The 13,381-nt window shown below is 39.8% G+C and overlaps 1 protein-coding gene across 2 annotated transcripts; it reads left to right on the forward strand.

Moving 5' to 3' along the window:
• The first annotated feature begins 1,002 nt into the window (after positions 1 to 1,002).
• setdb2 (SET domain bifurcated histone lysine methyltransferase 2) lies at positions 1,003 to 11,719 on the forward strand. 2 transcript variants are annotated; one of them, XM_036557143.1, is made up of 11 exons: positions 1,003 to 1,475; positions 2,735 to 2,848; positions 3,564 to 3,659; positions 5,399 to 5,495; positions 5,853 to 6,677; positions 7,605 to 7,774; positions 7,967 to 8,208; positions 9,906 to 9,957; positions 10,053 to 10,243; positions 10,654 to 10,742; positions 11,271 to 11,719. In XM_036557143.1, exons 1-11 carry the CDS (start codon positions 1,457 to 1,459, stop codon positions 11,386 to 11,388), a joined length of 2,013 nt encoding a protein of 670 aa, XP_036413036.1. In that variant the 5' UTR covers positions 1,003 to 1,456; the 3' UTR covers positions 11,389 to 11,719. The 2 variants fall into 2 exon arrangements, with proteins under 2 accessions (XP_036413036.1, XP_036413037.1); XM_036557144.1 differs by lacking the exon at positions 1,003 to 1,475 and adding an exon at positions 3,000 to 3,126 and having other exon boundaries at positions 2,738 to 2,848.
• The last annotated feature ends 1,662 nt before the right edge of the window (positions 11,720 to 13,381 follow it).

Here is a 13,381-nt window from a genome sequence, read left to right on the forward strand (position 1 = left end):
GTAAACCGGCTTTAACGTACAGTCTTCACTCCGGAGCAGCTGAATGTGATCCTGTTCCTGTTATCATGATGCTGAATTTGTCGTATTCGCCAGTTTCGTATTCGAATTTTCCGTTCCACCTTAAATGATGCAGAAGTTACCTACATGGTGGACAGGCGCGAGAATGGAACTGCAGCATCATTTAAGGTGGAACGGAAAATTTGAATAAGAAGCAGGCAAAAAACATGACAACGTCAGCCTTTTTTTCCCCACAACGTTATGTGAAAAATGCTGTTTATTTTTATTTTCGTTCCCTGTAGAGCTTCAAATGGTCGTTTGTTAGTCATGGTGGGAGCCCGTTTCTGCCACTGGAAAAAATATATAGCCATTAAGAAAAGTCATAATAATTAGAAAATTTTCTATAATTATGGCTTAGTATCTCATAGTCATGACACGGTTTTCTCATAATTGTGAGAAGGCTATTTATAATTATGACACAATAAGTCATGAGATACGTCATAATTATGACAGTCATCATTATAAGATGCTAAGTGATAATTATGAGATACATACATACATACATACATACATACATCATCTAAACCGCTTATCCTGGGTCACGGTGGGGTGCTGGAGCCTATCCCAGCTGTCATTCGGCAGAAGGCAGGATACACCCTGGACAGGTTGCCAGTCCATCGCAGGGCAAATTATGAGATAGTAAGTCGTAATTATGACACTGTAAGATAGAATCCCATTATTATGTATTATTATTAGATTTTAAGTCATAATTATGAGATATTAAGTCATAATTATGGAAAACGTATGACTTAATAATAAATAGCTGTATATTTTGTCCAGTGGTGAAAACGGGCTTTCGTAGAATGTCCCTTTAGCTAGTTACAAAAAAGTCGAAGAATCGACTCCAAGCGCTTCGACTCTCAGAGTCACTGGCCAAGAGTTGGCCCTGAAGAATCGACTCTTTTGTAATCGACTCCCAATTACTAGCGTTATGACCAAAACACCGCGCTGCATTGTGGGAGGACCTCGCGGCTGTTTCATTCAAGAGGAAGAAACATGGTTTTAGTTAACCTATATTTCCCACTGTGAACCAGTTACTGTAGAACATCTAATTCTTTGCTTTTAATCCAAACTACATCACAGAAACGAAGCACACAGCAAAGCTGACTGTAATGTTGTGGTGTTTTCAACGTTAGCGGCTAAAGAGTTAGCAGGCTGTCTGAACGAGTTATGAGAGTTGGCCATGGAATAATTTGCAGTCTAAATAGATTTATTTTAGTAACTGGACGCAAACCGAATGCAGGACAGTAAAATCTGGACTGATATCAGTGACATTTCCCCCCACACTTTCATTCGGTTCAAAGTAATCCAGCTAGATAGCTGGCTACCTAGCTAGCTGTTGTTATTTCTGCTGTTAGTTAATCAGATTTTGTCTGAAACGGCACAACACATCGGTTAAATGGACGAGTCAGATGTTGGTAAGCTGTTGTTTGTTTAATTTAAGTTCGTAATATAGTGTAATGATTGTAAACATGTATTATCGACAGTACAGGAACCTTCTCGTCTGTAGGTTAGCTAACTTCTGAGATTTTGACCACCATCACAAATGTAGGCTGTGGCAGTGTAGCCAAACCCTTTAACCTGTTTCCATTAGTAATCCCTGCTGGAAGAAGACCATAGAGATTAAAACCTGATAGTTTTGCTTTCTAATGGGAATTGGCTTAATGGTTACCATTAGAGACCACTAGTTTCCTGTAGGAAACCATCATATGCATCTGGGACCAGTCTTAGAACACCAGTTAAACCATTAGAATCCTTTACAACAGTGTTTTTCAACCCTGGTCCTGGAGGCCCACTGTCCTGCACATTTTAGGGCTTTTCCTGCCTTAACATACCCACCTTAACTCAGCAGTGGGCTGTTAATGAGCTGATTAGTTGGATCCGGTGTGTTGGGAGCAGGGCAGTGGGCCTCCAGGACTGAGAAACACTGCCTTAGTGTTACCTGAGAGAAGTGACAGCTTGTTGCAACTGAACTGCAGGAAAATAGATCCCCAGGAGGAGGGCTGGTGAACGCTGCTTTACACCGTGATACCAACCCATTCAGGAAAACCAAAAATACCATTAGTGACTAATGTTAATAATGTATATTATTACTGCTCCATATGAATCCAGATTCTAAGATCAAGATTTGACTCAATTTTTAATATTTTATGTTTCTAGTGTCTTGATTGCACTGAGTTTTAAAGACATGCTCCACAGATTGATTTGATTGAGTTATAATGATCCTATAAAACAGCACAACTGAGCTATAAACAATGCAAAAATAGATAGGATGCCCCATAGTTTTGATGGCAGTTTCCACAAGACAGTAAGAGAGATGCTTGGAAGATACCGAGAAGCCTACTGCCTGTGATTTTAAAATTAAGTACACTGTTTTAAATGCTCTTTTTCAAAACTCAATACTGTAGTAAAATTGGTACACCCTTCATTTTTAGTGTGGAGAATTACATGAGCCATCACTGTCAACACATAAGATGTCCAAACTGCTGTATCTATCCAGACACAGAAGCCTTATAAATACGCCATCAGCAGCAGTAGTAGTAGTTTTAAATTACATGTCACATTTAGGGTGAAAGTGGCTAAATCAATTCATCATCTAATTAAAAACATGTAAAAAGGGAATAGATTCAATTATTGCAAAGAAGAATATGTCTTGTAAAATTCAAATGTCTTACAGAGAGAGCAAAGGACTTCTGGTCTCAAGTGGATGTGGACCGGGCTTTTGATGAGTTACTGAGGTTCCTTGTGAGTCTGAGAGACAACATCAAAAATAAGACTGCTTCAGACAAAGGTAAACACAGGATCACAACGCAGACCACTAAGCACATGTTTAAAATAATATACATGGCATTGACATCCATACAGGCCTAGGTCCTGAACCAAGTTTCTTAATTAATTCTACTTTGAATTGAAAAAATGACAAGACAGCCCTTTTTTGATAGGCATGTGATGTCCAGAAGTCCATTTACACGCAAATGTTACAAAGTATTCAGAACTGTAACAGTCCTGCACAGGAAAACAGGTTGTGAATACGCCTTTGAAAAATATTGGAGGAAAATATTCTGCCTGGTAAGCAAGATAAGTGAACTTCCCTTGAACTCCTCTCCCTGAGCTCTTCTAGATGTTCTTTTCTCAGAACAAGCTGATCTGGACTTTTTTCCTTCATATTCACACTGCACGTACCATCAGCTGAAATTATAATAAACTGCCCAAATATTAAGATCAACTTGAAAGCAAAATAGACCTTTTTATCTTGTTAGTTCATATCCCTGGTCTCATTAAACACAGTTCGTCATAGTATAAGTGTTATTATCATATATTATTAAAATAGAAAATTCTTGTTTTCTTCCAGCATAATGTAATAAATAGGAGTTTTGAATACATGCACCAGCAGGCGGGGAAAGTAATACTAACCAATACTGTCATATTTTATTTCCCACTGCCACCGTCCCTGCCTCACCAAGTGAAACGCTCACTAACACGCAGATGTTGTGTGATTCCTTTAGGCTACATCCAAGCCAGGAATATTATCTTGGAGGCTGGCGTGACACTGAGGGCGGCCTTAAAGATTGTTGCCATTGAGGAGGTGCTCATCAGTGAAGGTATTATTCTCCCAAAATTCTAATGTGTCTGTTTGTATTTTTTTGTCCAGCATTCTTTATAGAGCTTTAACATGGTCTTAAAAAAGTCTGCTTCTCTGTCATGTTGGAGCTGGAAGGTTATGTTCGAGATTTTACACAACAATTTTGAGGTATGGAAGCATATGACTCTTTTTGTGTTTTGAAAGAAGCAGTCTACGAGGCCAGATATTTAGTGAGTCAGTCTGTACCTGCCTATTTGCTCACTTTCCTGTTCTCTGTCTCACACTTAAAGCAACATTAAGTAACAATTTTAGCATAAAATAACAACTTCAAAATCATTTTGATGGTACACCGACTAATAATAGGGAAAATGGCGTCTCTGCCATTGCCACCCAGGGCTCGGAATGTCTGCTATAGCGCTATGTAACTTTGGAGGAGCAAGCACAAAACCTCTTGCAAGAACTGCACAGGCACCCCATCACACAGCAACAACTGTGGCTCTTCGGTTAGCTATAAGAAGTAGCTCGGTATTCCCAGCATGGACATCGTAGCAGAGGCTGCTGAAAGACCAAATGAGAAATTGTTGAAGGAAGTGAGGAAGAGAAAGAGTGAGTGTCTGAGCAAGAGACCGGACAAGAGTAAATCTTGGACTGGCTTTTACTCGTTGACAAGAGTTGAAATACATAAAAGGATGCAAGACAGTCTCATGGCTAACAGGAAAACAAGAATATCTAACAGCAGACTGTAAATCCCTGCCTGTGTTATTTATGAAAGACTGTGACGTAGGCTGTAAGCTTATCTGTGTCAATCCTGTCTCACAGGATTTTGTAGCTTTTCCGGATGCTAAAACCTCAGTCCCGTTTCAGGCTAGCATGCAAATAAATTCATCTCATGCCAAAAAGTTTAGTCAGTCTTTGTCAATATCACGCCAAATAAGCCTTGAAAGTTTGCAACCTTGTGTAATAAAATCCTGTGATATTACTCTATATTCAACATGGTTCTGTCTGGTTCCGATGCAGGTGTTGTGCCGAATTGCGACAGTCTACACACATGACGTTGGTTATTTACACATAGAAACACAGAAATCATGAGTGTAATCTGTAGCATCCATATACCTGCGTACATGCGAAGGGGGTCGGATTGTGTATTCTTCAGCTGGTCAACAAATGCACATGTATATGAGGGGGGCCCAGCACGATTTGTATTTACGACAGTGGTGTAAAAGTGAAATACACTCTGCAACTGTAGGGGGAGCCCAGGAGCAAAAGAATCAATTCTCACATAATGCTGTTTTAAAGCTGTTCAGAAGCGAGTCAGTCCTGTGTAGCGCTGGTGTATGAAATTAGAGAGGTACGAGATATTGTCTGTTCCGACATTTGTATACACAACAACACTGATTTTTTGTTTTAGTGGCATTGATAGATAGGAAAACAAATTTAACTGCGAGATGTAATCTGCTGAGTGCTTCAGACTGTCAGTTTATTTTCAATATAGATCAAAATGCAAAATCTTTCTTTTTTTTCCTTCCTTTTTGAAAATGTGGTTTCTAGCTGGTTAACGTTGACATTACAAAACAAGCTATGTCAGGTATGTAAGACACTGTTTTAGCATAGAGTACCAGTAGGAATTATGGCTTCATTGACTTCATTGATATCATGATATGTTTGGAAAAAGCTTCAATATTGAACTGTATAAAATCTGTAAATAGAGTAGGGTCTTTTTAATTATGTCATTTCGCTAACATTTACTTTTTCTTACAGACATTCTGACCGTGTCTGTGTCAGATTCTCACTGTACTCTACTGAAAATGAAGGATGGACCTGTGCCAGAGGATGTTTTACACGAGGACAGCTCAGGGTTTGTGCTTTGTTGTGTTATCTTGCCTGATCGGTTCTTCTTATTTTTAGCTTTTATGGTGATTTCCACTGAAGATTTCCATGAAATGAAGTGCTAATGTAGTGTGTAATGTTTAGCAAACGGTTGATGACAATAAACAGTCATTTCAAAATATTTCCCATACCAGTACTTGTATTTTTAACCTTGTTGATTTTAAACACTAATAACAGAAGTCAGCGGGCAGGTTTACACTTAGTACAGGGGGGTTACTGCCCGGCAATGTACCATATGCTACACACCCAGAGATTATGTTTAAAAAGAAAGAGCACTAAAATATTTCTTTAATTTTACTGGTTTGTTTTGGTTGTTTTTTCATAGAAGTTCGAGGAATCCGGAGTCTGTTTCAGACAACAGCCAGATGTCTTTGTCTAACAGAAACGATGCCATGTTATCAGGAAAGTTTGACCAATATGATCATGTGGTGCTGCTGTCACCTTCCAGACTGTCACCGGAGGACCAGTTGGCCCCCATGTCACCCATTCAAATTTCCTACCAGCAACACGACTGCAGTGCAGCCTGCCTCCCTCGCCTACCACCTAGCGTAAACCATTTTCTGGGTCATAATCCTTTGAGAGTGCCTCTTCTCTGCCACTTCCAGCGGCATTGTGCCAAGCTCCGCTCATTTGCAGAGCAAGAGGCGGAGCCACAAGGGGAGGAGCCGGACTCAGTGGAGGCAGATGTGCTCTATAAAGCCCCTTGTGGGCGGGGCTTGTGCTGCATGGATGACGTGCTGCAGTTCCTACAACAGACCAAAAGCCTTGGAATTCTGCTGCCTGTGAATTTTAGCTTCAATCCGCAGGTGCTGCCGGACCGCCAGGCTCAGCCACAACTGCTCGGATCCACTCCATCTCTTCCGGCAACCATCTTGTTTGAGAGAGACATTAGCCGTGGGACAGAGGCGCTCCCAGTTCCGCTGTGTAACGAGGTGGATGGGGTCAGACCCAAGGAATTTCGTTACCGCAAAGACCGCTGGCCTCATGGCTGCTTCTTAAGTGCAGCTCCGTTCTTCACAGCCTGTTGCGACTGCACAGACGGCTGCACAGACAGTCAGAGCTGCACTTGTCTTCAGCTGTCTCTGAAGGCTGGTGCTGACCCAGGCCAGCTTTACGTCCACCAGCGGCTAAATGAACCTGTGTCCACAGGGTAAGATGATGAATACTGATCTATTGACTTAATTGGGACCACTAGGGATGGACTGATATCGGAAGTGTGCGTCCCTAGATAGATAGGTCTGTGGACCACACTGTACATCATCAAATAATGGTTTGAAATATGGGTCAAATCTAAAACATCTGTCTAATGATAATTTTTGTTTGGCAGATATCTGCTGATACTTCAGTATCATTGTTTCCTTTGTGACCCCTATTGGTCTTCATAAGAAGATAAGCTGGTGAACGCATAGTGAAAATCAAGGCTAAAATCAATAATTAAATTATCATTTGATTCATAAACCATTATAATTTCTGATGTTTCATGTTACTTTGTCTGTCATTCAGAATTTGTCTGTACAAGTGATTTCTGCTTGTATGGTGAAAATGTACCATACAAAACAAGTGGAATAATAGAAACCTTATCTTTTATGTAGTATCATATTCCTGAATATGTCATATTACCATTATAGAGTGTGATGAAGAGCTTTTGTTTTTAGTAAATGTGTCAACTTTTCTCCATAATTGATGTCATTGATGACTAATTGGCTTTGTTGACTAACTTGTTGCAGTGTTGATGAAGTTTCATGGTGTCCACGCCAATCCTTCTCATTTTTGGTCCTGGAGTATCACTGGCCTTTATGTTGTAGTGTTTTCCCTATTCTAACACACGCAGTTCTCCTCAGGAAGAGCTTGTTAATTACTTCATTAGTTGGATCAGGTGTGTTGGGAGCAGGGGAAACTCTAAAATGTGCAAAACAGAGGTGCTCCACATTTGAGAACCATTGGTTTAAAGTGAGGAATTCAAAAAGTACAAAAACCTGCAAACAGCACAACCACCAACAATCTTATTGATAAGGTGAATTCAGAGTCTTCTCCTCTATAACCCAAATCATACAATGTCCATGTAACATTTTGACAGGCTGTATGAGTGCGGCCCTTGGTGTGGATGTGAGAAAAGCAGGTGTCTGAATCGTGTGGTCCAGCGTGGACTCCGTGTTCGCCTGCAGGTGTTTCGCACCCATGACAAAGGGTGGGGTGTACGCTGTCGTGACGACCTGGACAGGGGCACCTTTGTCTGTACTTACGCAGGTGAGTTGTCACATAAGTTATGTAGGTTCATGTGGGTGTTTGCTCCTTCAGCAGTTTAAGGCTACCTTCTTTGGATCTTCTATGTCACCTGACCGCTAAGGTCTACATTAATGTTCTTTGGAACACAGGTTTAGGTGATATTGGCACTTTCTGACTATAGAATTGCAAACACATTTATGTACCCTTGTTCAGGTGTTGTCCTTAGTCTTGGGCGGAGCTTAGAAGAGCCCCTGTCCTCTAAAAACATGAAGGAGGAGCCAGTGTCGGATGACGAGGTGGAGGTAGTGGAGGAATGGACTCTTCCTACAGGGCAGAAAAAAACAGTCACTGAATCACTGGACACTTCTCCCCCTCTTTATATTCCTGTGATCCAGAGGCCTGCAGGCCAACTGCCAGTGGCACTGGATGGAGAAAAGCAACAGCTGGAACAGCAGGTCAGTTACCACTGCTTTCTATAGTTAAAATGATTTTTGAAATTGTAGATATTTCCTGTATTGATGGATAATCTTGTAGGTTCTGTGGCTATAGAGCTTAAAGCAAGTAAAATTTCTATGCCTGAAATGTGTTTGGGGGTTAGGAGAAAGTACGTGAAGTGAGAAAGGGAGTGAAGGGGGGGTTCACAAAATGAAGAAATTAATTAATTAAATATGAACATGTTTATTAACAAAACTGAAACAAATAAACACAAATAGCAAATAGTACAATAACAAGTTGTGCAAAATGAACAGTTTATGGTAAAAGCACAACTTTCAAAACCATAAAGAATATCCAATACATCTATCCTTCAAACACGTCATCAGTCGCTCCTCCACTGGTCTCCAAACAGCATGTACAGCATACTGTTGTATGTGCAGTCACTAGCATTATTGAGCTGACACTTGACTGAACCGCTGTGGAAACAAAGGTTTTTAGTAATAAAGTGAGTTTACTTTATTAATACAAAATATAGGGTTCCTGTTCTTGCTATGCGACAGTTAAATAAATACGCAAGAATATCTTTCATAGAAATATATTTAAGCAATAAGCCACGAGAGGCCATGTGTTACTGTGATTTTATCATGGCGTGTTCTTAGTCATGACACGAAGTGAAGCAGAAGAACTTTAACTGAGCGTACTGATTGAAGAACCATCCCTTTTAAGAGTGTAGCAGTTTGCTTGCTCAGTACTTGGCTGCGCACCGTGTTGTTAAGAATAAGCATGTCAATCAGATCGAGCGTTTTCGGACAGTGTGAATCTATAAATCATAGGCTTTGTCTGACAACGATGGTCCATCCAAACGTACAGTGTGAGTCACCAAAGAGCAAGATTACTATAATTGCACAGTTTATGCCCATTTCTTTGTGAAAACCCATTTCATAAAGCTCTCGACACATAGTTTTTGTGCTGATGTTGCTTACAGAGGCAGTTTGGAAGTGTGTAGAGTGAGGCAGAAGAGGATAGGCAATTTTTATGCATTATGTGCTTCAGCGGTCGACAGCCCCGCTTTGCGTATTATGTGGTGTACCACTTCGTCGCTGAGCTGTTGCTCCTAGATGCCTCCATTTCACCATACTAGTACTCACAGTTAATTGGGGCAGATTTAGCAGGGCAGGAATTTCACTAACTGACTACAACAATCACTGATTTCTTTAGACCCATTCTACTACCATTCTGTTTTATCCATCTTATAGTAATGAATGTGGCTGAAACACATGAACTCAATAATTAGGAGGGTGTCCACATACTTTTGGCCATACAGTGTATATAAACAAGTATATGTAAAGTTTCAAAAACGTTTCCTTTATCTCTTAGTCCATATACAGAAACTAAGCTGCAGAAACAGCATAGCATTCCTTAAAAAATAGTGTTGAATTAATTTTAATAGGAACAGAAGAAACTGTTTGTCAGTCTGTATAAAACATGGTGTTGTTCAGTGTTGTAGAAGTACTAAAGTACTACTGTATAAGTACTACTATTCAGTACGTAGATATACGCAGATTCAGAATGTTTGTGACACTAACCTTTTCAGTGCATTTAGTTTCTCTCTGTTTTTAAAGGATGTAGGAGGATGTTTACAGCTTTTTGTTTGTATCAGATTTGCTAGATTTGTCAGATGATTTCCTCACTGAATCCCTGCTGATCTTTGTTTCAGGAACAGCAGGAGGAAATGAATGCCTCTTCATTATGTGATTCCAGTAAGACAGGTACATCTAATGCTCCATGTCCAGGTTGACAAAGAATTATACAAAGGCGTATGAGCTTTTTTTATGAACTAAATATCTTGTCATTATATTGGTAGAAACTAAAAGCCAAGATGATAAAGAGGAAGTAGTGAGGAAGAAGCCCAGGTTGGATGGCAAGGATGAAAATGGAGACACCACCCTTCCAGATCAGACAGTGCCCAAAGGAGATGTATCGAAACAAGGCTGTCAGGAGCAAATGTATTACCTTGATGCTTCAAAAGAAGGAAATGTAGCAAGATTTATAAATGTAAGTAGATCTGGTGTTCAATACCTGTATGTATGTGACGCTGATGATGTCAAGTCATGATATATTTATTTATAGAACACTTTTAAAACAGATGTTGGCCAAAGTGTGGTAGAATCTATTATTAGTTCAACACTAGAAGAAAAATTATTAAGACAATGAAGGGAAGGCAAATCTGTAAAATATTATGTGGCTTGGGGTTAGCAAAACAGAATGTTAAAACACAAATAACAGAAAGACTGCACACAAATCATGGCATAACTCTGTTGCAGTTCTTGAAAAATTACATACACATTTAAAGGACTGTCTTATTTTGATCAACACACCAACCTAAACATCAGTTTTTTTATGGATAGGTATGTTATGCCATGAATTGCTCTTCTAACATGTTACCTTTGTTTTTGACACCACAGCACAGCTGCAATCCCAACCTATTTGTCCAGAATGTCTTTGTTGATACTCACGACCCCAAATTCCCAACAATTGCCTTCTTTACATGCAGGTAAGTTCCTTGGGAATGTATATATGTTAGAATCCCAGGCTTATTACAGCTTAAATCCTATTTACAGCAAGTAAGATTTTTTTCAGCCAAAAAAATGGATGTGATTTTAATTGTAGTGGAACCTTCACATGAAGTCCAATGCGTTTTTTTAAACACTCTGAGAACGAGGGAAGAAGAGGGAAGAGGAAGTAATTTTCGAGTGCTAGCAACGATGAATTTAACATTTTTTTAAGCACTGCAACTAAAAGGCACACTCCCAGGATACAAACATTCTTCACAGAAGACCAGGCATGAACAGACTAGAATGCACCCAGATAAGCATAGCTAAACAGATATAAACAGTCGCTTTGTTGTACTAAGGTATGCGGCGTCATTCCCCAGCCTTTCAGCTATGGTTCTTAAACCTCCCCATTTTTTGGTTTCCATGATGTTTGCCATATAAGCTTTTTGTGTACTGTCAGAAGCAAGATAAGCTGTTGGAGGGTTATTCCAGTGTTCCAGTATCTGACTAGCTTCATTATTTCACAGAACAATCACAGCAGGGACAGAACTGACCTGGAACTACTCCTATAACCCGGGAAGCGACCCTGAGCATGAGGTACCGTGCCTGTGCGGTTACGAGAACTGTCAAGCAGTTCTTATCTAAGCCAAGTGTGAGAAGTGCTGCATATACCACCACATGCCTGAGCTGCATCAAGCAGCAAGAGCAAGCGTCAAGTCAAAGGCACAGGAAACCCAGTGAAACCACGTTTATGAAATCTACCCTGTATGGCGAAAACCTATCTTGAAGCTGGGCAATCACAGACCATCTTCATAATGGGATATTTCAGGTCTGTGCTTGTACTTACTGAGCTGTAATCTGTAAAAGTATCAAATGAAACCATGACGGTCAGTAGCCATATATTGCTGTTCCTACTTTGTCCTACTGTACAAAATGCAACACCAACGGTATATAACGAATCTTTTTTTTGATACAAACTTTGAAATAAACTTTTTTTTAAAACAAACTGTTGTAGTTGTGTTGTAGAAACTGCACAAATGTAGCAGTGTTTTGTGTAGCAAATAATGATTAGTGTTAGTAATGAAACAGTTTAACCAGAGCTACATCTGCTGTATGCTTACTCGCTATTTAGGCACATCTGCTGCATGCTTACCCGCTTCTTACAGCAGTGCTACACTAGCCTGTAGAGTGAGATTATCCAGTTTAAAGACTAGAAACCCCCCCCTATTGATTGTGTATGTTAAAGGGGGGACAAACTTGAAAGACAACAACTACTTTGGGGTCATCTTTGTTACTGTAAATGTGTAACTGTAGAAACTATCTTCAGATCTCGAAAATGGAGAGAATGAGTTACTCAAACAACAGAAATGACTCATCAGATGCATCAAGCTAAAGCTAAAGTTAGCAATGCAGCTGGCTAACTAGATATCTCTGTTTGGCTTTTTTCTCAGTTTTAAAGTGTCCAAAATTTGTCTCTGGTGTCCTTTTAGCGCTGAATAAAGATACTACAACCAATACTGGTTGACACTACAAGGATTCTTACTGGTTGTATGGTGTATTTGCATAATGCATGCTGGATATTGGGAGAGAACACTGATGAATGAAACATATAAACTCATGAATGAGGGTGATGAGGGATACGGTAATGCAGTACAGAATACTGTTAAACATTAGATTTAAGCTGGAATGTCTCTTAAAAGTTTCTTATTGCAGTGGGAACTCTTTTTAACTTTGATTTGTCCAGAGCTTAATGGCCTTTACTTATTGCTTGATTTCTTTTGGCGTAGAGACAATTTTTTTAAACAGGATGACAGATTGTGACTTTTGGGTGTGGCTTTTGTTATTCAGCACATGAGGTGCTGTTTCTGTGGTGATGAGGACAGAGATTACCACTGAAATTAATATATACATGATTCATGTATATATTATAGACATATATTCATAATAAACAATGATCACTGTGGCCATATGTTATTTGTGAAAGGCAAGGAACAAAAAAATATATATATATATATATATATATATATATATATATATATATATATATAGCCCCCTTTTCCCCTGTTCTTCAGTGGTCATGACCCCCACAAAACGACCACAGTAGGTAATAAGGTGGTGGATCATTCTCAGCACTGCGATGACACTGACATGGTGGTGGCATTTTAGTGTGTGTTGTGCTGGTACGAGTGTCACTGCTGGACTGAGAATAGTCCACCGACCAAAAATATACAGCCAACAGCGTCCTCTGACCACTGATGAAGGACTAGAGGATGATCAGCGCAAAGTGTGCAGCAACAGATGAGCTACTGTCTCTGACTACATCTACAAGGTGGACCAACTAGGTAGGTGTGTCTATTAGAGTGGACAGTGACAACACACACTAACACACCACCACCACGTCAGTGTCACTGCAGTGCTGAGAATGATCCACTACAAAGTATGCAGAGAAACAGAAACACTACAGTCTGTAATTGTAGAACTTACAAACTTCTCCTGTATGGTAAGTGGAGCTGATAAAATGGACAAAGAGTGTAGAAACAAGGAGGTGGTTTTAACGTGATGGCTGATCATTTTCACTTGCAGTAACAGTTTTCATAAACTATGATGAAACGTTTAAAGTTAAACTGAAAACACTTGT

The sequence above is a fragment of the Colossoma macropomum genome, unplaced genomic scaffold, assembly GCF_904425465.1.
Source record: "Colossoma macropomum unplaced genomic scaffold, Colossoma_macropomum, whole genome shotgun sequence".
NCBI lineage: Eukaryota > Metazoa > Chordata > Actinopteri > Characiformes > Serrasalmidae > Colossoma > Colossoma macropomum.

Excerpts from the sequence above, each read along its gene's own strand:
- setdb2 (XM_036557143.1), top strand. Across the intron at positions 2,849-3,563 it reads TAAGACTGCTTCAGACAAAG|GCTACATCCAAGCCAGGAAT; the intron begins GTAAACACAGGA and ends TGATTCCTTTAG. Across the intron at positions 9,958-10,052 it reads ATGTGATTCCAGTAAGACAG|AAACTAAAAGCCAAGATGAT; the intron begins GTACATCTAATG and ends TTATATTGGTAG.